Source organism: Lytechinus pictus, chromosome 4 (assembly GCF_037042905.1).
Source record: "Lytechinus pictus isolate F3 Inbred chromosome 4, Lp3.0, whole genome shotgun sequence".
NCBI lineage: Eukaryota > Metazoa > Echinodermata > Echinoidea > Temnopleuroida > Toxopneustidae > Lytechinus > Lytechinus pictus.
In genome coordinates this window covers 23,152,261-23,176,984 of record NC_087248.1, presented here as the reverse complement: position 1 = coordinate 23,176,984, position 24,724 = coordinate 23,152,261, and the positions used below count along the sequence as shown (strand labels likewise).

The window sequence follows — 24,724 nt, the reverse complement described above, 5'->3', positions numbered from 1 at the left end:
TACACCCTAAACAAAAATCATAAAGGAAGAGGGGGGGGGGGAAGAGAAGAAAAAAAGAGCATCCCGGACTGAGAAAAATGTGGGTTAAAATTTGTTCCGTCCCTCCCCCTAAATTTTGATGCTTCCGCCGCCAATGAGGAACTGCGTCAGCTTGAAGTAAAATTTGCTTCCATTATCTCATTCGGAGTAAACATCACATCCGGGACATCACCCTTTCTGAGATTCATCAACTCAATGATCCAATTAAAAAAAATATTTCATGATATGACCCTACATCTCACCTGCATGGAGGAAATTCAAGAGACAATCCTAAACATTTAACTCTGTCATCCAAATATCGCTTGTGCTATAGCCAAGTTATAGTTTTTGTAAGATCTTGGTGATTTTGTGTTATCCGGAATTGACGTACAATTATTGGAAATCATTACATTGGAGGATTAGATTGTCTGCTGGGTTTCTCAGACGGTAAATGGAAATTGGATTGGAATATATCATCTTATATAACCATGCAGTAGCTGCTTCTAAAAAAAAAGTGGAACAAAGCAGAAAGAAAAGAAAAGAAGAACATGAAGGCTTTTTTTTGAAATATATTGCGGAAAATTATGCAAGATTCAAATAAGTGGCAAAGATTATATTCGCTGTGGGGCATGGTACGCTGCCATTTGCGAAAATCCCTGCATTCAAGGATTTTTGCATAGACCACTTTCCTCAAGAGAAGGGTTAACACCATTTGCACAGAAAACTAAAATGGAAGGTGCGGGCCCGTTTGGGGGGGGGGGTGGCAGTGGCTCATCAGCCGTCACCTCAAATTTTTTTTTTTTTTTTTTTTTTTGGGGGGGCTCAGGAGTAGGTCTTATCAATTGTGTTCAAAGTAAACTATTCATTATGGGCAGCCCATCATCATGATCCCCATGCAGTAAGTGGTGCCCTGAGTCCACTGGCGGATCCAGGGGGGGGGGGGCACAGCGGGCACTTGCCCCCCCCCCCTTTTGAGGAGTAAAATTAAAATTTGTAATGTAAAGATGCCATTAAAACAGAGGTGTGCCCCCTCTTTTGAAATTGATAAACTTTTTTTCTTTTTGTTTTTTTTGCTTGTCAAGTTTTTTCGGGTACGAAATATCCTTAATTTGTGATTGAAAACCTTTTTTTTTTTTTTTTTTTTTTTTTTTTGCGTTTCGAGATTTTCCTCCAACCCCCCCCCCCCCCCCTTTGGAAAATCCTGGATCCGCCCTTGCCGAGTCAGTTTTTTCGTTAGCCCCCTACTGTGACAAGAATTTTTATTTTTCTAACTCGTTCCCTCGACTTATTTATTATTTTTAGTCGAGGCACCAAGCGTATGTTAGCCAAAAAAATTGAGGGGCCATGGCGATAATGGGGGGGGGGGGGCAACTTTCTAAAACTTTAAAAGGCTGTGAGCGAGCGGAGTTAAAACAAAACTAAACAAAACCTCCAAGAATGAAAAAAAAAATAACATGACGTGTTTTCCAATTACAAGCGGTCTAATTACAGTACTAGTATTTTATCATCCATCACTCGACTGGGCGTGGCCAGGCCGACCGGGGCGTGGCCTAGGCATTATTCAGTAATCCAAAATGGCAGCATCCATGGCGTCTTCTTCTCTTGCGGGTAAAGTTGCTATCATCACAGGTATGCACCAATACTTAGCTTAATTTGAACCCTGTAATATAATGCACAGCTGCAATTTTAGTAATTATTCGGAGTGATAGAAGACCGGTTTTAACATGTTTAAAGCCTCTAACAAAGTCAAAGTTAGGGAAATGGTTGTCTTACGGAATTGCCTGGCGCGTGAATCTGAATGCATCATATTCATGTGTCACTCTCAGCTCCGTTCAGTTCGGGCGTCTCAGGCTCAGCTAGCCTCCCGACGCGTTAGGCACGGCAAGGTAGACGTTTGCGTAACCCAGGCCAGGCAGCAGCAGGCTCTCACGCCTACTGACTGTGCAGACTGTCGTTTTTGTCCGTGTACGTGCACTTAATGGTGAACTGTTTTGTATTTACTTAGTTTGCCAATGCCAATGAAAGTCTTGCCTGATGCCCTGATCAAGTTTAAAATAAATTCCACAAACATTACCTTCAAGTTCAACTTTCAAGCCTAAAAGGCTAAATTTAATTTCACTAGAGTCTAGATCTTATCATCTAGTCTTTCTACAATTCTAGATAGATTAGATCTATATTATTTGCCTTTTTTTGCCAGGGGTAGGCAGGACAACAAGAATTTCAAAATGTGTTTGTTGTCCCAAGAATGATATCAAAATATTCCTTAATATCTAATTTATCATGTGAAACCACTTAAAACTTACGTAAAATTCATTTAAACTGTAAAAAAAATCAAATTCATAGCACCAACATGGGCCGAAAAAGCCATAGACATCGCGGTACCTCTGTTATACACTGTACGTACTATCGATAGTTAAAACGATCACGATGTGCTCGCTAAATGCGCGCGCCCATCGGCGTCTGCTAGCCGTTATCTGCTGTGACTCTCCAATAGCCCCGCATGTGCAATTTTTTGTAAGATCGTCCCATATGCTGTTTTCCATGTTAGTACATATATGCGTGCACGTTATTTGCGGACGCAGATCATGTACGCATCTCCGTCGTCTGCTACGGCTCTCTTTATCAGTCCCAAGTGTGAAATATGTGTACATGGTGTATGTTCATTTGGTCTACATGCAGTTTGCCCACTTGTCATTTAGTCTAATGGCAAATGGGCTAAACCCATTTGGTCTACTAAATTGCCATTTGGTCTACACTACACTTTGTCTAATTCTCATTTAGCGAAATGTCCAGTTGGTCTAATTTCAGCATAACCTACATAATTACAATTTTTTTACTTTGTCAAATACCGGTACATAAAATTGGCTTTATATCATGCAGTTCCCGTGTGAAATATGTATATATTCGTTTGGTCTACATGCAGTTTGCCCACTTCTCATTTAGTCTAATGCCAAATGGGCTAAACCCATTTGGTCTACACTTGGTCTAATTCTCATTTTGCGAAATGTCCAGTTGGTCTAATTTCAGCATGACCTACTTAATTATATATTTTTTACTTATATATATTTTTTTAGTCTTTATACCAAATGGGCTTGACCATTTGGTCTATAAATTTTTTTAAATTGCCATTTGGTCTACACTTTGTGTAATTTACATTTGGTCTACACTACACTTGATCTAATTTTGAGTCCAGTCCAGGGTCTAATTTCAGCATGACCTACTTAATTATATTTTTTAAATACCAAATGGGCTTGACCATTTGGTCTATAATTTTTTTTTAATTGCCATTTGGTCTACACTTTGTGTAATTTACATTTGGTCTACACTACACTTGATCTAATTTTGAGTCCAGTCCAGGGTCTAATTTCAACATGACCTACATCATTATGATTTTATACTTTGTGAAATATTTTTTTTCTTTATATAATTTCATTTCACCTTATATAGTCTTAGCATTGGTTTCAAATAAATAATACTTGAACAGTGGCAAAGTCATGATAATGGAGCCAGAAGTTTTGAAAGGTCCATATATGGTGTATCAGGTAAAGTTATAAAGTTGTAAGCAGGAGAAGCAAACAACAAAAAATGTTGAAGCTGGGGGGGGGGGGGGCGGTGTTCATTAATTTCCTTTTATTTTCCAATGCCAGATCAATCTTTGTTTTTGCTTGTCATTTTTTTTTTAAATGATATGTTCTGTTCACTCTACAATTTTTACTAATGATCTTTTTTTTTTGGCTTATCATTTTTTCCAGACACATTCGCACCCGAACCGACTCAACAAGGGAAGAGAAGGAATTATTGAACCTCTTTAGAGAATATACTGGTCAAGGGCTGTAATAGTATACAGGGGCACTTCTTGAGAGAAAGTTAATTTTATTTTAATTATGTGTTTTCAGGATATCTAATAGTACTATTGAAATGGCGGTGAAAATTATTGCCCCTGCTGATGAGATTTTTCAGCTGCACCCCTCCTTTATTTTAGTGAATAAGGTGTGGCACTGCCCTATATGATTCATTTTGAATGGGCTCCAAAATGCAGTAATTTATAAATGATAGCATAATCTTATTTCGATAAAGCCTTTGACATAACAGGGGGTTTTGATAAACAAAGCATATTTTAAACAGATTTAGTTATTGCATATCAGAATGTTATTTTTGCCTGATGTTTTCTCAATAACTCTAAGCTGTTATTAATGAATTCTTTCTAGAAACAAAAATAAGCAATTTATTCAAACATGTCAGTTTCATTTTGTAGACATATGCATTGAATTTACCAATTCAGGATAAGGTATGCCATCTTTCACAAATGTTGATTTTTATCACTGGTGGATCTGGGGGAGGGCACATCTGGCTCACCCCCCCCCCTTAGAGAGCCACAGTCGAGATTTGTAATGAAAATATGCCATTTTCACCAGAGTATGCCCCCCCCCCCCCCCCGGAAAGCAAGGCCCTTTTTTTGCTTGACAAATTTTCATCATGAAAATGTGCCCCCCCCCCCCCCAGGATAAATCCTGGATCCACCCCTGGTTTTTATTAAGTTTACATGTATTTTCATTTTGAAAAAAAAAGGTTTCCGAGAGATTTATAAACAGCATGATTTACACTGAGCGTGTCATACACTTCTGTGCAGAAGAATATTATCTTGAGAAATTTGGTTATTAAATTATGGAAAATATCTTTTGCAAATGAAATTACTTGATTGCAGTTATTTCTTACATTGTATTGTCATTTTACTTGATAGAAATTCATTTTTTTTATAACCATGACAGTGTTCTAATTTCATATTTGCTAAATTGTAATAATTCTTTTGATCTTCCTTCATCTTCATGAAAGTATGAATTCTAGTCATCTGCTCCAAAGTCTGCCCAATACAATGGTTACAAAGGGCCTAAGCATCACTTGTCATTATTTAATAAGTAGTTAAGTCAGTAGTCAAGTAAGGGGTCAGACAGTTTGGTTGTATTATATTTGTTTAATTATCTTACTAGTGTCAATTTACTAAACTTTTGCTGTTTGTGATTGAACCCCCAAATTGCTCGATAGTACCATTATGTTGGACAGACGTTAATATTGACTAGAGGACTATTATTACTTTCCAAACCAACCTGAAGATAATATGATACTTCACGTATTACAGGGGTATATTGTCTCCCTTCCATTGTTGTGATGTATGGGCTGGGTAATATCATCTAACTTGTCCTGGAATAATCATTCTCTGCAACAAGTTCCACTTCAGCGACTCTCAGTTGAACATCATCATTCCTAGCATTGGCGGCGGAAGCCAAACATTTTAGGGGGGAACCGCCAAAATTTTTTGAAAAAAAAAAAAAAAAAATAGTGACCAAAAATCTTAGGGGGGGGGGGGGACACAGGAAACAAAAGTGAAAATTGACAAGCCAAAAAAAAAAAAAAAAAAAAAAAAAAAAAGGTTATCAACAAAAAATTGAGGGGAGGGGTCGTCCCCTCCCCACCTAAAATTTAGGGGGATACGTCCCCCCCCCACTTCCACCGCCTATGATTCCAGGTGCTTGGAGATCTTCGAAAGGCATGCTATAACATCCACTTAAGTTCCAGTTCCTTTCATGTTTTTTCCTCATCTTAGTGAGCATCTCCAAGTGTTCATATTTTTAGTGTCCTTTTTTAAATTTACCAAACTCAGTTTTATTACCTGATAAATGAAATTACAAAATTCTATCCCAAAAATTGAACACTTTGATCAAATTTGGTTACTTAAACTTAATGTTAAATAAACTGAAAATATATAACTGAAAATATGTAATAAAAGGCAAAATAATATTATTTATGAAAAAAATACCGGTAATAAAAACAAAACAGTTACTCAAATTCACTCAAAACCATACACTTATCTACTCTCCTCAAATATCAGTTCTCACTTTTAGGTATTGATCATTCATTCAGTCAATGAAATAATAAAAAGAGACAGGAGATCCTCATCAAAATAAACACAAACACAGTGTCTCACACACACACTACACATTAATAGTAAAATCAGTTTGTATCTTTCGTGGGATTTGTTTTTATGTAAATCTGGATTCTTCTTGGTAGTAGGGCCTTAGGTCGCTCTGACTTGAACTTAAAACTTCCAATCTCAAGAAGGCAAGATATATCTCGGGAGATAGTCATCATCAAGATGTTTAGGAGTTCAACCTGGTGGTGAGGTTATTCATGATGGCATCTGGCAGAAAGAATCAGAAGAAAAAAAAATGCATAAATACAATTTTTTTTTTTTCAATGCAAATTAAATTACCTGAGTCATTCAAGATAGTGGGTATTTTTTTAGGGGGGGGGGGTGATGGCATGACAAGTTTTTAGTCAAAATTATTTTTATCTTCATTAATTTTTTTTTCCACTTTGTATTACCATTTATTCAAAAATTGCAATAAACATATCAATAAATGAGTTTTTAATCTAGTTGGCAAAAGAAAAACCAGTGCAAAAGTAAAGCCAGTATTGGCAGTAAAACACTGACACCACGGCACTGACACTGAATGTTCATTTTCCAGTGCATGCACATCACTGCCCCATCATCTTCACTCGTTTTCAGAATATATTTAGTTATTTCTCAAATATGACCATGATTATCTTATTCATGTCATTACTCTGGTGTTTATTCATGATTTTAAATTCAGGAAATCATTCAGCAAACGAAGAAAACAAAGCATTTCTTGACTGTGATTCCGTGTGATTCAAGTTCAATTTCATTTCTGTGTGTATCACAGGTACGCACGTACGTGACGTAATCTTAATCTCTATTATGATGTAAATTAATCATCCCGCGCGCGATTAAAATGGCTCGAAATTCGACCAAATTCAAGGGCAGCTCAGCTTGCAAACCTCGCTGAGAAGGGCTTCCCCAGCCCTTGCGATTCCCCGCGCTGCAATTTCACTGCAATACACAGAAAGGAAATCAACTCAACTTTCACAATCAACGGAAAATCCGGAACCCTTCGAGACCCATTTTACAAGAAATACAACTAAATAAGGTAAGAATTGAGAGCAACTCCAGACATTTTCATGGTTATTTTCGGAAGATTTCATGGAATTTGGGGCACGAAAATGGCATCAGTAGCTCGCGAAAGTCTTGTGCAATGCAATGACATATTTTTCATCGCACGGGAGGACAACCACAAAGAGAAAATATCATAATCATCCGCGCTAACAGGGGCTTAATTTTGACGATATCGCATCGCTATGCGATTGCAATGATTGACATGCGAACGAAGCTTGCGTACAAATTTTGAGCACTTCCGCGACAGCGCCATCTCGTGACTACGGCCGTGCCTACCAGGGGGGGGCATGTAATGTTTTGTCTTTTGAATGCACTTACTGTTGTTTAGTGTTTGTTGGCGTGTTGCTGAATTGATTACCAGCAACAGTTAGATCTAGAGATGTTGATTCCTGGCTCTGCTTTATCAAATTGATGTGATGGAATTTAGCAATTCATTCACTCTGTCTCTTACTAGTTAAGTCCACTCACACTAATACGAGGTTAGTATATATACTAACCTCGTACAAGGGACCGTGTTTGACCCTGGATTTCGAAGAAGTCAGCAAACATCACTTCATTGCTGAAGTAATATTTGCCGAAACTCCTTCTCGCTACGCACCTGGGCTCTTTCCGGTAAGTAGCAATACATAAAAAAATTATACATATGATTTGGAAATAATTTCATTATAAAAAGAGCAAATTTCGCTTACCTCGGCCTGGCGAGTGACTTCGTTTGTCTCTTCTACGGAAATACAAGGAAGCCCGTTGGTGGCGTTAATAAATTTCACAACCTTGATTCAGCTCCTCTGTAATTTTATAACTGTCTAAATTCTTTGAATGCGCAATTCTTATGATTAATTTACTAATTATGGGCACCAATAAATGAAATACCTTCAAAAACATAATTCAAGATTACTATCGGCGATGATAACACTTTTTTGCAATTAATTTAAAACGATAACTAATAAAAAAAAAATTGAAAAAAATACACATGCCTGGAACGAAACCAGCAGTACAAGCAGTATTAACGAACGTCACGGTATACCAAAGTCTATACAATGAAAAGATTGGACACTTCACGGACTTCGCGTAATGCCTTGCATCGATTTGCGTGTAAAATAGTGTAGTTTCCTAATCTTTCCCTTGTCGTGTCTTTGGTATGAATATAAATCGCGCGCCCTCTTTAGGCGAAAATTTTTATCTACGCTCACCAATTTTTATCTCCGTGAAATCTTCACTAAAGATCAAGAAAATATACATATTTTTAAAAAGAAACTTCAAGGAGAAGTCACGGAAGGATCTAAATGATTGGGTAAGTGTCATAGCAGAATGTGAAATACCAGATTATGGGTGATATTTTATGTGGGCAAAAGCCCACTATCTTTTTGACTTGTCGTGTGTGTCGCATGCATATGACTGATATTCCTTCGCACGCGAGATGATATGAACCCATGGGTGGGAGAGAGCAGAGAATTCTTTGAGAGATTTAAATTCAACTAGCGCAATCAAGAGAGTGGTGAATCCATCGAGCAGTATGTCACGGTTCTTCGTATGATGAGCAAGACGTGTGGATTCTGTGACTGTATGAAAGACAAACTGCTTGTTGATCGTGTCCTACTCGGTGTGCGTGATGATCGAATGAGAGAACTACTCATTTCGAGATCTGACCTTGACCTCACGACTGCTATAGACGTGTGTAAAGCTGTAGAGGCTACTTCTGTCCAAATGAAAGCTCTGAGTCAAAAGAATGGAGACATACATAAAGTTGGACAGAGACATTTCCCAAAGTCTGGAAAAAAAAAGAATGGCACGCAGAAACCAATCGGGAAATATCTACAGAATGGTAAATCAGAGGTTAAGAAGTGCAAGTTCTGTAACAGGATTCATGAGATGAAAAAAGAGTCCTGTCCAGCATGGGGACAAAAGTGCAAAGCTTGCAGTAAGCCTAATCACTTCAAGGGATCTTCAGTGTGCAAGACCAGGAATGTTCACCATGTCGGAGATGATGACTACTCATCCTCAGCTGAAAGCATTAGTTTTGTGCACATTAATGCAGTGGATATGGACAAAGAGCCAATTATCTGTAACATGCTTATCAACAATCAGAGGGTACTGTTCCAACTGGACTCAGGTGCAACAGTGAATCTTCTTCCACAAAAGTATCTAAAAGAGGAGGATGTAGTTCAGAGTGCAAACATCCGTCTATCTATGTGGAATAAAGCTACAACTCAGGCTGTTGGCAAGTGTAAGGTGATAACCAGAAATCCTGCTACTGGCAAGAAATACAAAGTTGAATACATTGTAGTAAAGAAAGATCTACCTCCACTGTTGAGCAAAACAGCAGGGGAAAAGATGCACCTCATTACTGTTCATTATCATTCCCTTGAGGTAGTACGCAGCATAGTTCCTGAGGACATTGCTGAGATAATTCCTGACAAGTATCCTGATGTGTTCTCGTCTTCTTCAATTGGCACTCTGCCTGGAAGTCCTGTTCATCTGACAGTTACGGATGATGCATTGCCTACTGTTTGCCCAGCTAGAATCATCCCTGAATCTTTGAAAGGCAAAGTAAAGGATGCACTTGATGATCTTCAGGCAAAAGACATCATCGAAGAAGTCAGCTCTCCAACTGATTGGGTAAATCAGATGGCTGTGGTGCAGAAAAAATCTGGTAAAGTATGTGTTTGTCTAGACCCCAGACCTCTCAACATCGTGCTTAAGAGGGAGCACTATCCCTTACCTGTCTTAGATGATATTCTACCTCAGCTTTCAGATGCTACAGTCTTTTCAATCTGTGACTTGAAAGACGGATACCTTCACTGCAAGTTAGATGAAGAGTCTTGTTTACTGACGACTTTTGCCACACCCTGGGGAAGGTACAGATGAAAACGTCTTCCATTTGGTTTGAAAGTCAGCAGTGAAATCTTCCAAAAGAGGCTTCACCAAGCACTTGATGGCCTTTCTGGAGTCCGCTGTGTGGCCGATGACATAATCATCTGGGGCAACAGTGACGCTGAGCATGATGCCCGACTACATTGTCTACTGAAGAGATGTCAAGCTGTTGGCATTGTCTTGAACAAGGATAAATGCCAGTTCCGACTGAAGGAAATCTCATTCCTTGGCCACATAGTATCCAACTCTGGACTCAAACCTGATCCATCAAAGATCGAAGCTGTCCTGAACATGAGCGATCCTTCCTGCAAAGATGACATCCATCGTTTGCATGGCATGGTAAACTACCTATCCAGATACCTACCTAAGTTATCAGATGTGATGAAACCTCTCAATTACTTGACGCATAATAACTCAGCGTGGACTTGGGACTCCAACCATGACAAAGCTTTCAAGCTGTTGAAAGAGATGCTAGTGCAAGCACCTGTGTTGGCCTTCTAGGATCATAGCAAACTGCTAGAATTTCAGACTGATGCCCGCTCCACAGGCGTGGGTGCGGTTATGCTACAAGATGGTTGACCGATAGCTAGCAGAATGCTGAGTGATGCTGAATCCAGATACTCTGTCATTGAGAAAGAAATGCTTGGTATAGTATTTGCACTGGAGAAATGGAATCAATACACATATGGCCATGAAATAACTGTGTTCATTGACCACAAACCTCTTGAAAGCATCTGCAAGAAACCCCTGGATAGAGCTCCAAAACGTCTGCAAGGGTTACTGCTACGAGCTCTTGCATATGACATACAAGTGAGATATCTCAAGGACAAGGACAATGTCCTGGCTGATGCTCATAGCCGTGCTTCTCTTCCCTATGAGATTGGACAACATGATCTAGAAGTGGTGAATGATGTTAACCACTTGGCACTCCCTGATGACAAGATAGCAGAGATAAAAAGACAGACTGCCAATGACCCTACTCTCTGCCAACTCAAAGACACCATTCTTGAAGTGTGGCCAGACCACAAGTCACAACTTCCTCAGTCACTCACCCCGTACTTTGGTTTCAGAGATGAACTTTCTGTCAGTGATGATCTAATCTTTTAGGGTGAACGGCTTGTAGTCCCAAAAGAAGTCAGGCACAAAATGAAAGAGGAGTTACATCGTGGTCACAATGGTGTCGAGTCAACTTTGAGGAGAGCTCGTGATCATCTCTACTGGCCGGGCATGAGTAAAGAAATCAAGGAATTTATTCAAACATGTGACACATGCCAAAAAAACTCTAGCTCACAGCCTGCCCAGCCTCTAATGTCGCACCAGATTATAGACAGACCATGGGCCAAGATAGGACTGGATCTTTTCCATCATAGTAATGACACATATTTGATCATGGTCTGTTATTACTCAAACTTCTTTGAGATGGAAAAACTACAGAGGACAACTGCCCCTGCAGTCATCAAGAAACTGAAACACCAGTTTGGGAGATATGGAGTACCTGAAATCATCGTATCTGACAATGGTCCTCCTTTCTCCTCTAACAAATTTGCTGAATTTACCAAAAAGCTTGGAGTTAAGCATAATACAATCTCTCCATACAACAGCAAAGCTAATGGCAAAGCAGAGTCTGCTGTCAAGACTGCAAAAAGACTACTTACAAGATGCAAGGATACTGGAGATGATATTGATCTAGCCTTACTCAACATTCGCAACACCCCTACACAAGGTATCCAGAGTAGTCCAGTCCAGAGATTCATGGGTCGTCGGACTCGTACTCTCCTCCCCACTTCGACTCGGTTGCTTGCACCTGATCGCAACCCACAGGCTGATCTTGAGAGACTGAAAGAAAGCCAGAAACGTCAAGCAAAGTATTTCAACAGAGATACAAGAAAGTTGAAAGATCTCTCACCAGGAGCAATAGTAAGAGTCAAGCCATTCAACAATGACAAGAAGTGGAAGAAATCAGTTATCCGTAAGAAACTGGAGGACCGTTCCTATGAAGTTCGCTGTGAGGGCCAGGTTCTCAGAAGGAACAGAGAACACCTCAGAGCCACATCTGAACCACAAGATGTAAATTACACTGGTCCTGCTCTTTACAACTGGAGACGTTCTGATGGTAATCCTCAACCTGATGTACCAACTACTGAGCGCCATACTTCCCATACCAGGACCCAGATATCCCAGACCGCGGATATTAACAGTCCGGAGAAGTCGCGTGATGCAAACTTGAATACATCAGAAACAGAACCAACCAACCCGGCTTCCCTGAGACGATCTAGATGTCAGCGACGCGAACCGCTTAAGATGAGGGATTTTGTTACGTTTTGAACATTTAAACCAAAGAAGGAAAGAAAGTGAATGCTGAAATTTTATAAACAAACTGAATACTAACATTTCTTAAACAACTTCTTGCTTATTTTTAACTCAAGCAAATTTTTGAAGTCAAAACAGAACCAACAACCAACTCATCTATCAAATCGTCTTTCTGGACTTATTTTTATTTTTGTGAAATCAACCTGGACTTTTAAAACATTTTGTTTGCAACTGGAAGAACTGTTTTTTTGAACTCAATTATTATTTTTTTGCAAGTATTATATTTGTGCAACTTCAAAAAATGTGAAAGTCTCATAAACTGGTATTTTGGACATATATTTTGGAAACATTCTACATACATTCAATTGTTTGGTTTAAAATTGATATTTTTAAATTATATGCATTCTTTCTAGCACAAAGCATGTTTATGAGATTTGAGGAGCATGTAATGATCCTGCCAAAAGAGGGCGCTACAAACCTTTAGTACTTATTAAATGCTACTCTCTCGACTATACAGAAGCTGTGTTATTCTGTTTGATTCTAACTCATAATTTAACTTGAAACAATTATAACTATTGAATTCCTATTTTTAGTGTAATCCAAAGACAAACAAGAAGGCTCCAAAAATATAAAGTGTCCGGACACCCGACCCCCCATCCTACATTTAAATTGGCCCGATCATCATTGGCCAGCATTTTTTAAAAATGTAAATATTAAGGAATCTTTTCCTCGGTTAAATTTTTGGAGATAAAAGTAAGATCAATATATTTTAAAAAATGACAAGTTAGGAACTCGACTTGTGACAGTGAACAGTGCACCACCGTTTGTGTTCTGTGTTTTGTAATTGAATTTTCAATCATGATTCATGTTGCTGCTTATATTTTAGAATTGACATTAAACACACCCTTAGATCCGTCTTGTTTCTTGAGCCAGTGGGTGTTTTTGTCTCACCTGCATAGCAGAGTGAGACTAGAGGCGCCGCTTTTCCGATGGCGGCGGCGGCGGCGGCGTCAACACCAAATCTTAACCTGAGGTTAAGTTTTTGAAATGACAGCATAACTTAGAAAGTATATGGACCTAGTTCATGAAACTTGGCCATAAGGTTAATCAAGTATTACTGAACATCCTGCCTGAGTTTCATGTCACATGACCAAGGTCAAAGGTCATTTAGGGTCAATGAACTTTGGCAGAATTGGGGGTATCTGTTGAATTACCATCATAACTTTGAAAGTTTATGGATCTGATTCATGAAACTTGGACATAATAGTAATCAAGTTTTACTGAACATCCTGTGCAAGTTTCAGGTCACATGATCAAGGTCAAAGGTCATTTAGGGTCAATGAACTTTGGCCAAATTGGGGTATATGTTGAATTACCATCATAACTTTGAAAGTTGTTGGATCTGATTCATGAAACTTGGACATAAGAGTAATCAAGTATCACTGAACATCCTGTGCGAGTTTCAGGTCACATGATCAAGGTCAAAGGTCATGTAAGGTCAAAGAACTTTGGCCACGTTGGGGGTATTTGTTGAATTGCCATCATATCTCTATAAGTGTATTGGTCTAGTTCATAAAACGTGGAAATAAGAGTAACCAAGTATCACTGAACATCTTGTGCGAGTTATAGTAGTTTTCAAAATCAGCACTGCTGCTATATTGAATCGGTGATGCAGGTGAGACCGCCAGAGGCATTCCACTTGTTTTTTCTTCTGGCACATCCAAACATTCAAAGTCTACTTATTCTCATAACCTGTTTTACTATCAATAGGCCCCATTGCTTCATTATCTTATGGACATTACTCCTTGTTATTGCAGGTCATGGAAGACTTTGTGAAATCAGTTGCCAATTCCGTCTACACAAAGAGCTCAGAGGATGTCCAATTTGTTGGGGACAGAATCAACGAAGGAACAAAACGTGCGGTGAGTTGGATTTTGGTTCAGTGAAAGATAGTGTTTCCACTTTGAAGGAAATAACAGAATTACAGGAAATTCAGATCATTTTCAGGTAATTTTTGAGAAATGAAAAAATGTCAGGAATTAGTGGAAATCAGAAAATTACAATTAAAGTACAATTAAACATAGCAACTTTCTATATTCATGTTATAAGAATTTTTTGCCTCATACGTAGCTCGCAGGCCGCTAGCATTTTGTTTTTTTGTTGCTTAAAAAAAAGTGCATTCAACAAAAAAGGTTATATTCTTTGATTTTGGTCTCTTAGACAAAGTTTAGGCTTGCTTTGTTAATGTGCGATTTTCGCTAAAAATAAAGTTTGAAAATTCCAGGAAATGTCTGAATTTCAGGAAGGTTTCTAGTCAGTTTCTGTAAAAAAAATTTTTGATCTGAGGGGAAACACTGACTGGTGAAACTGAAAGATGTCATTCCAATCGCAATGCATCTGGGGTCCTGTTTCGTGAGGACTTGTTATAATAACAAATGCACAATTTCTACCACAAGTTTACCATCAGCCAATCAGATTGAAGGGTTTCTTTAGCTTTGAACTGTTATTGTAAATTTGTTATTATTCAATTCAATTTTTCAATTCAGTTTATTTTTTCAGTATAAAAACAATACAAGTAGTACAAACATGAAATAAATCAGACATAGACATAAATAAAGTATTATACTGAAAGGGTAGCAGCCAAAAAGAAATTAACCTTATGTACGGCCGACCCAAATATAATAACATATTTGAACAATTAAAGTAGAAAAAGGGAAAGAATTACCCAACTTACCCAAACAATCAAAATATCAATTAAGTAGAAAATGAATAAGTAGTGATGATTTGGTATTTACAATTCGTCCTAAAAACATTAAGAGAGCAACTGTCCTCAAGTTCCTTTGATAAAGTATTCCAAATTAATGGTCCCCTATAAAAAAATGAATTTTGAAATAATCAGTGTTCTTACTTTAGGAATATGAAAATCATTATTGCCCCTGGTTGTATAATTATGTACATTAAGATTTAAAAGAAAATAATTCCATATTGACTGAGGTGAAAGATACTTATAACAGTTATACATAAAAATTGCAGTTTCATAATTATAAATGTTGTAAAATTGTAAAATCCTCTGAGACTTAAAAATTGGTTCTGTATGAGCATAAAAAGATGAATGGTTAACAAGTCTTATTGCACATTTTTTAAGTTTCAAAATTCTATCCAGGTGTAAATAAGAAGCACTGCCCCAGGCAAGAATACTGTAACTTAAAAAAGGTGCAACAAGTGCGTAATAAATATTTCGTTAAACAGTAATTGGAAAATTGCGTAATCTATACAAAATGCTTATGATTTTATAAATTCTATTACAAATAAATATGAGGAACCCATAGCAATTTACTGTCAATTATAATACCAAGAAATTAGACTTGCAATGCCTTTGCAACACTAGCATTTGCTAATTGCTCCTGCAGATTGTTAATATATATTTATTTATTTGTAAAAACATATATACTGTGTTTTAGATATATTTACAGATAATTTATTAATGGTCAACCAAGAAGTCACCTTCTTTAATTCACTATAAATTGCACTTACAGAACATCAATATTATCATGTGACATAAAAATATTTGTATCATCGGCAAATAAAATATATTTCAATTTCACATTGCACAGATCATTTACATGTATATACAAAGTAAATAAAAGTGGCCAGAGGATAGAACCTTGGGGCACTTCACACCTTACGTCCTTGTAATTAGATCGTTGACTATTTAAAGTTACAAATAGTTGTCTATGACTTAAATCATTGTTTAAAAGAAAAAGATCCCAAATTTTTCCCCTTATTCCCTTTTTTCATGAGTATTCTATGGTCAAGTGTGTTGAATGCTTTCTGTAAATCTAAAAACAAGCCAATTGATACACCTCTCATTTCGATAACACTATTAATACTTTGAATAAAATGATGTAATACTGAAGATGTGGAATACCCCACCCGAAAGTTAGTGAACCCCACTGGAAATTAAACAATTTGAAGTGTTCACGTTCTGTCATGTTTCAGATATTTAATTGTGACGTCAGGTGATAAAATATCACATTCAATACAGCTTGTTTCTCTGGGCTTGCCGAACATTGTAGTGTTGTTGTCTACATTCAACATTCAGGAGTGCATTTTGTGGTTTCATTCACTAAATTTTGTGCACACTGTACATTTGGGGCCAAAAGTCCACATACACTTGGTGTAAACTTATTTGATGTAAATAGATTTATACGCCTTTTGGTGGACTCTGAAAATCATAGTGACAAGTTTTAGATTTTTAAATTTTTTCAAAAAATAGAACTATGCATAGAAAATCTGAGATATTTAGGAGCCTGGCTTAACGAGTAAATGTGCATATTGTTTAAAGATTTGGTCACCCTAATTGCTTTGATTTGACTTTTAGGACAGTATGTAAATATCTCAGTGCTACTTGGACACCATGCCCATGTCAGCAGGTTTTGCTCAATAAGTTCATAAAAAATGATTCTGAGAGTCTCAAAATTTCCATTAAATATATGGATATGGTCTTCATAAGACTAGTATAATTAGTATCAAATTATGCTGAAATGTCACATTTTTGGCCCCAATTTCATGAAAATATTTATATATGTTTATCACTTTTTTATGTGACTTCCTTTTTATGCTTTTTTTTTTACAGACTCTTGTATACAGAAGCCATCTCAATATTATACAGACATAAAGATCAATTTGATACACACCATGAGTAAGTAGATAGGCCTTCTACCATGTACAAGGGAATGTCCACCCCAACAAAAAAAGTTTATTTGAAATGAGAGAGGAGAATCACGCAAGCTCAATGCTGAAAATTTCATTAAAATCTGATAAAAAAATAAGAAAGCTATGACATTTTAAAGTTTTGCTAATCTATGTATGTAAATGAAATAATTGATGACATCAGCCACTCGATATTTCTTTTGTATTTTATTTTGAAAAATATTAAATATCTTAGAACCACTGGTTGAACTCGTGGCGTATGCAGATTTCCTGTATATGAGCAATTCCATATATTTGTAAATCCAACCCAGACCTGCCAACCAGTACGTTTTGGCGTAATTAGTCCGTATTTGCAACTAAAAATACGGCAGTATGTTTGTTCTTGAAAAAATATGTTTTTCGTAAAAAAAACCAAATCTGGTTTTTAGATCAATGTAATTTCAGGTAACTTGTTTTTTTTTTCAATCATTTTGTTAAAACCAGGGTGAGATATGCACATGTTTAAATGTTGTTTTTTTTCATCTGCAAGAGCATTGTGCATTTTATTATGAAATACACTTTTATGACAGTCTGTAATGTTCTCAAAGGACCAAGATTTGGTCAGTTTATGAAGTGAAGTAAGACTTGAGAAAAATGGCGGTCGGACGTATAAAAATGTTGATCATTTTAAGGAATCGCCCATATATTACGCTTCATTTACTGAGTAAAAATAAAAAATCCAACGCTGATAACGTGTTTTCATCACAATGCGCCAGAGTGATGCCTATTGCCATGGCTGAGCATGCTATTTTATTCTTGAATCTGCTGTTTTAAGCAGTGGACTCAGCCATCGCAACAAGTTCATATCTGGAAATAGTGTAGGCATAAATGTTTACTAAGTGTAGTTGAGAATCCATGTAGTTTATCTCAGACTTTGGACGGGTAGAAACAATCTAGTTTTTATTTCCTTCATTTGTCTCCTTGTATTCTGGTATCAAACAAACTCCTTGAAACATTCAACAGGCTTGTGCAATTATTTATCTCAGAGTTTAGAAGGGCAGAGGCATCAATCAATTTTTCTTTCATTTATGCTTTTGCTTTACACTTAACAGTGGGGCGTTGACCTGCAGTCTGAACACGAGGCCTTCTTGGTTTGTCACAGTGGGAACATCCATGTCTTTGTAGTGGACTACCCCAAGGATATCAAACCCTTTCTATGCTAGGCTGAATAGTGAAGACAAAAATGGTGAGTAGCTGGTTTAACAAATTTACATAACACTTAGCTGAAATCAGATCATTTAACCCTTAATAAATGGGTCAATTTGACCCCCCCCCCCCCTCTTAACAAATTTCATCAGTATGCCGGCGAGCGAAATTTTTTCAAAGTGCCGCTCACTGACTTTTTACTTTCAAGTCTTGCACGTCTTTTGAAACCAAATTTGCAATGCCCGGGTACGCGGTTCCGAAATTACACAATATTTTGTAAGCGTATGTCGGTCCCATAATTGCACAAAAACTTGACTACGTGGACAAAGTCATTGCAAGTTGTGTTTTTCAACCGAAAATCATAAAAATATGAGTTTAGTTGGTTTAGATAGATTTATTTATGTTATTTATGATCGCAAAGTGTCCCCGACAAAGTTCAATAAAAAATATATAAATAACATAAGAATAAAAAAACAATAAGATACATAGGAAATTAATTGATTTTCTGCAATTTTTTTGTAGACTTTTGTTAGAAATGTAAAAATCTATATATTCACCAATAATTAGCATTCTACTAGTTGATAAATTGAGTTAAAGGCAAAAAATTTCATACTCTTATTTGCATATTTAATTAATAAAAAAAAAGCAATTAATTTTTTGAAAATTTTACCATACAGTCTTGTAGTTTACATCCAGGTCTACACGCGTGCAAATTTTTGCGGCGATCGCGCAATCAATGGTCGAGATCTGGGGGGGGGACTCAATATGACAAGTGTAAGTTTGTCTGAAATAGCCTAGTTAAGATAGGGTAAAATTCATTTTAAAAATGGCAAGTTTAAATTTCTATCTAGTCCACCCCAACAAAAAGTTAGGCTGAATATTCATGAAAATCTGATGTAATAAATTAAAAATAAAAATAGTTGTATGCTCATCCTGGTCATTATAATGCAAATGAGGAAACTAATGACAATGCTCATTTCATCAGTTTCTTATATGAAATATGAAATATCTCAATTTTCTCAGCATTATAATGTGAAACAATACTAGTGACTTTTCCTTAAATGTGTGGAATTGTCATTGTTATCTATTGTGATTTGATGAAAAGTCTATCTTTTGTCAAATCCGCAAAAAATGAATAATGTTTAATTTAAAGAATGAAATATTAAAGAAAAGTAAATGTGCATTATCATTTACTCTCCAATTTGCATTTCACTGTTTTGTACAAAATAAGTGAAATAGAAAAATATAACTTTCTTATTTTGCGCCTAAGTTTGATGAAATTTTCAGTGTTATGCTCATTTGACTTTTCTCTTCTGGACTTGACCTCTAATGGAATATGTGTCCCAGTTAAAGACCGAGTAGAAGAGCCTTGTCTTACAAAGATTTGTGATTGATCCGATTAATCACAACTAGTAAAGTGCATTTCATAATTCTTTATACAGGGGTCCGTTGCAGAAAGAGTTGCGTTTAAACGCAAGTCAAAAATCAATTGCAAGTCCCAAATGCACGCTGTTGATTAGTTGAAAATCAAGTTGCGCATGATGACGCACGATTTATTGCAACTCTTTCTGTTGATGAGCAGTTATTTGCCAAGACGTTGCTGCTTGTAGAAGTATATGTCATATTTAAAAAATATTTGGAAATTACACCTGCGTTATAGATGTTGGGGTCGCTGGCTTGCCATAGTTGTGAAGGGACCCAGGTGTACAATGAAAAAAAATCACTTTATGACAAGTACAATGCCTGGGGGCGTTTCATGAAAGGACTTGTCGGACGTTTTATCCGACAGTTAGCATAGGAACAGTGCCTCTCAGCCAATCAAAATCATGGAAAGATGTCAGATCTGACAACTTGTCGGATGAAAATATCGATGAAACGCTCCCCTGGATTGCCTGGTAATCTTAACGTAGGATGGGATTTTAAAAATTCAACCCCCCCCTTCCCCTGAGCTGCCAGACGCTGATTGTGCTTGCACCATGACAGTTTGTAAAATGGTAGTGTACGATGTAATTTTCAAGGCTTTATATACTTATTCCAAAATAATAAGATTTTACCTGATATGATTTTTTTTTTAATTTAAAGATGATTGGGTTCTACTCAAAAGCACAAATACAACCGAACACAGTCTTTTACACATGTACTTTACAGCATACGTATGATGATGTGTTCCAGCATAGAATACAACACGTGTGACTACAGTACTTTACGACTACAAATTCAATTTCAATGTTTTACTCCAGGCAGCAGCTGTAGATCTGTTTGTTCCGAGAGTAGGCGAGTTGATCAGTGGTAGCTTGAGAGAGGAACGTCTTGATGATTCCAGCATAGAATAAAGCACCTGGGACTTCAGGATTCTAATTACCAATGGTACGTAGAGCAAGATCCTAGCTCCAGCAACATTGAAGCTAAAGCCTGGCTCTCGCCTTTGGGCAATTCCATAAGATATGTACGTCCGAACCCCTATATGTGGGACCGTCATGACATTTTCTGTCTCTGATTTCTTGTTCTTTAGACAGTCTTTAATGCTCTCAAATGACTATGGCTTGGTCAGTTTTTAAATGTGGAGTAAGACTTTAGAAAAATTGGGGTCACACTACAAAATGGTTGATCATTTTATGGAATTGCGATGGTTTCTAAAGCACCTTTGAGAATTCATGCCTTAATATATAAAAGCTCTTCCGGGTAAATTGCTACTAGGTCTCCACCTAATTTGTATACTTTCTATTTGGTCTCATTTTCGATGGTCCAGCAATATTCCATATGGTCTACAACCGGTTCATCTACTGCCCTCTTATTATCTCCTATTGCATTTACCACAAAGTCTAGTTCACATTGAGGCTACCCTACCTCTTTCATCCATAAACCACTCAGTCTGTATAATTAGATAAACTGTTAATGAATGAAATTTTCATTTGACAAAGTGCAAAAAAAGTAGGTAAATGCAGGTGTGGATCCAGGATTTTCCAAAGGGGGGGGGGGGCAAGATTTTTCTGAGGAAAATTTTGACAAGCCAAAAATAAAAAAGGTTTTCAACCACAAATTAAGGATATTTCTCTTATCAAAAGGGGGGCCCCCTGTGCTCCCCTCTGGATCCATGTCTGGGTAAACGGAGTAGAAATATGACCATCTGGGTATTGGACTAGAGGACAGATAGACCAAGTGATAGTTCTATCAAGAGGCAATTAGATCAACTTGTTCGTAGATCAATTGAATTTAGCCTATGTGGTATTATGGCGACTGCACGCCTTACGATTGGTCTGCGACTGGATTTCAGAATAAAATGTAGTAGAATTTGATGCAAATATTGAGACTTGGAATATCTTACTGTGCAATGTTCTAAATCATCGTACTAATACCTACATGTATATCCAAATCTGTGACTATGCTATCATCCTTCTAAGAATAAAAGCAAATTTAATATCTAGTCGCAATGACGTCATAGCAGTCATACGTTTGGCTAAGATTTTAAACTAATTTGGCCTTTACCCCAAAATAAAGGCTTGCATTCTTTCAAAATTGTTATATTAGTATTCTTTCAATTGATTTTAACCTCAAATAAATGATGTTCCATTCACATTTTCAGAAAATGAGCCAGCCTTCACTGCCACAACACTACTAAGATCCTGCCTCGCACTACACTATCTAGAATGACGCAAAGCACTTTGCATTGAATTTGAAAATTCCAAGAATTAAACTTATCTTATTTCAAGTTGAGCCCAATGCCATTAAGAGTACTGAAATAAAAATCCTGCTTTGCTGCAAGCCTTGTGGTCGGAATTGAGTCCACAGTGTATTTTAATAGTGGCAGCAAATTTGGAATTGACTTTGTTTTAATTCTTAGAGGGAACCTCAAACTACACTGGAATTTTGATTTTGGTATTAATAAATTATTAAGATCTTTGATTTTAAAGGTCTTATAGGTTGGTGGCAAAAAAATTAGAAGTGAATTTGCTTAATTCTTACAGGGAAGCTCGAACTATACTGGAATTTCGACTTCAGTATTCATAAATTATACAGAGCTTTTATGGGTTGGAATTTTCATATCAAGTTCTATTGCAATTTCATTGACGCAACGGAGTGTGCAGTGTACGCCTGGCTTAACGATTAAATACCTGCTTTTGTTTCTCCAGGTATCTGGATTTAAGACGCTTTGGAACAGTTCCCCACGGTGGCTTTGGACTTGGGTATGAGTGCCTGCTAGGGTACTTACTTGGTGTGGACCACATACAAGATGTCATTCCCTTCCCATGATTCCCTGGCTCCTGCCCTCTCTGATGGTAGCTCCGCACAGCTGTCAAACTTCTTTATGGGGACGTCTTTCGATCGTGGTGTAATGGTGCTGATTTTACCCAACTGATAAGAAAGGATGATGAATGTCTGCTAGCAACCAGAGGACAGATGGCTTTGCATCCTTGCAGAGGGACCTGGACATGAGGATCAAGGAAACCAGGAAGGGGGGGGTGTTTCACAAAGATTTAAGTGTGATTTATGGGGTGTTGCAAGAAACTTGCAGTTGATCGCAAGATAGTTTTTGGACCACAAATCAATGGAAAGTTACCCTTTTCATTGCAATTTTGCAATGATTGCAAATATTTCCCTGCAACACCCCCTAAGAGTCGCACTTAAATGTCAGTTGTGCACTTTATGTGCACTACCGTGTGCTAGCGTTTAAGCATGACTCCAAGTCACTCTTATCTTTTGTGAATCGCCCATCAGGACCTAGGCCTCGCATCAAACACAGGAATCTGTGTTACAAAGATCACTGTCCTACCATTGCGCGCTACCATTGGGAATGTTTCTTGGAACAAATAGTTATTTTCACTAATTCTCTCTAAGCAAATCAGATACAGGGAATATGGTAGCTTATAACAGGGGACCGTTTCATCAAGATTTTTGTCCGACAAGTTGTCAGATCTGAAATCTTTCCTTGAATTTGATTGGCTGAGAAGCAGTGTTACTGTGGTAGCTGTCGGATAAAACAGGACTTGTCAGATAAAACGTCCGATAAGTCCTTTCATGAAATGCTCCCCAGAAGTCAGTAAAGTCCAAGCGCACACTATGCGATCCGATACAACACATTTTTTTAATGAATCGCATTTTGCATTAAATATGAGAGTGCCAAGGAGTAAAAGTATTTTATTTGAAGTCAGGCATGAATGTTTTAGGGATAATAAAGTTATCATTTTGCTTTGCGGCATGCTCTGTGGTCGGAGTAATGTCTAAATTGGCTTCAAGTCGCATTCAATTACAATAGTCAGACTTTACACGACTTTACAATACATAGAAAGATATTTATTAAAAAATCTAACTAAAAAAAACAATGATTTGGGGGCATTTCATGTGAAGGCCTCCAAATGCAGCCTTTTTCATAAAAATCCCTGAAATCTTGTGTAAAGTGAATGGGTGCGTAGACATGTGGCTCCATTGTTTTGTTTAATCTGAAAATGACTTGCCGATGTTTTTTCCAAGAAAATCGTATATTTCTCTCAAATTCTCATGAGATTTCAACTGTAAATTTACTTGAAAATAAAGAAAAATCATGATTAATATTAATAAAAAAATGTTTAGGTGCGCAGCGATGGTTCCCCCCCCCCCCCCCCCCCTCTCAATCAAAAGTGAATGTAGTCCAACTACTTCAGAATCTGCATCATGCATTCTGTGGAAAAACAAAAGGTCTTTGCCTGCAGACTACTAAAGGCTTTGAAGAAGTTAGTGCAATATTATACAAATAATGCATGGCTCAGTGCATTGGGTCAGCATGCGATAACACATTGTCTGGAAACCAATACATTTATGTCAATGGGTCATCGACATCATTGCCCTTTTGTGACCTTGGATTATCACAGTTTTTAAGGGTAAATGAAAAAAAGGGGGAAAAATTGATATTTCAAAGTCAGAAATTCAATACTCCTGGAATATTGCATTGCATAATGCAGACAATATCTAGTTAACATAGGAGATTTCAGTCATATTAATCCAAGTAAATCTACACCAAGAGTCATATATATGTTTTATCCAATATGGGACTTAATGCGCATTTGCTATTCATGAACCCATTTTATATTTTTTATGTAGACTTTTGTGTAGCAGGAGCAGGTCCAAGCTATTTTCTCTTTGCTTACAGTTAAAATATCAGAATTATCAGTTCTTTCATTAGTAGATGCAAACTCTTAGCCATGGTTACTAGGAGTCAATAAGTTGTGCATTGGTTAGAAATGATTTGCAAGTATTTTTAGGGCTTTGAATTATGATCATTTCTAGAATTAGGCTGAGTATTTGTGGTTTAAAAAGCCTGTCTTCAGTTTTGGAAAAGGCTAAAAATGTGAATTATACTTGATCATCGTACATTTTGATTGTAAGACTTTGTAGTAGCTGATTAATCTTTTTTTTCAACCCCCAATTCTCGGACAATTTGAATATTCAAACCAAACATGCATGTCTAGTGCCCTCTATCAGTGATATTTTGTGTTCCTATAAAAGGGCTCTTTGAACATTTAGTCTTACAAAAGGAGCTACAGTCGCAAAGATTATGTCCTAAAATCTTCAGTCCAATCCATGCTTTGGAATAGGTTAACAAATATATAAACCTCATAGTTT

The 24,724-nt window shown here is 37.1% G+C and overlaps 1 protein-coding gene and 1 long non-coding RNA gene across 2 annotated transcripts; both read left to right on the top strand.

The window, feature by feature from the left end:
* Positions 1-11,065: 11,065 nt before the first annotated feature.
* LOC129259318 (uncharacterized protein K02A2.6-like) lies at positions 11,066-12,244 on the top strand. The gene has a single exon (XM_064097991.1). The coding sequence runs from the start codon at positions 11,066-11,068 to the stop codon at positions 12,242-12,244; it is 1,179 nt and encodes a 392-aa protein (XP_063954061.1).
* Positions 12,245-14,046: 1,802 nt separating this feature from the next.
* On the top strand, positions 14,047-23,989 carry LOC129258800 (uncharacterized). Its single transcript, XR_010293419.1, has 5 exons — positions 14,047-14,151; positions 16,866-16,931; positions 18,034-18,167; positions 20,368-20,494; positions 22,258-23,989. It is a non-coding gene; the product is annotated as an uncharacterized LOC129258800 (long non-coding RNA).
* The last annotated feature ends 735 nt before the right edge of the window (positions 23,990-24,724 follow it).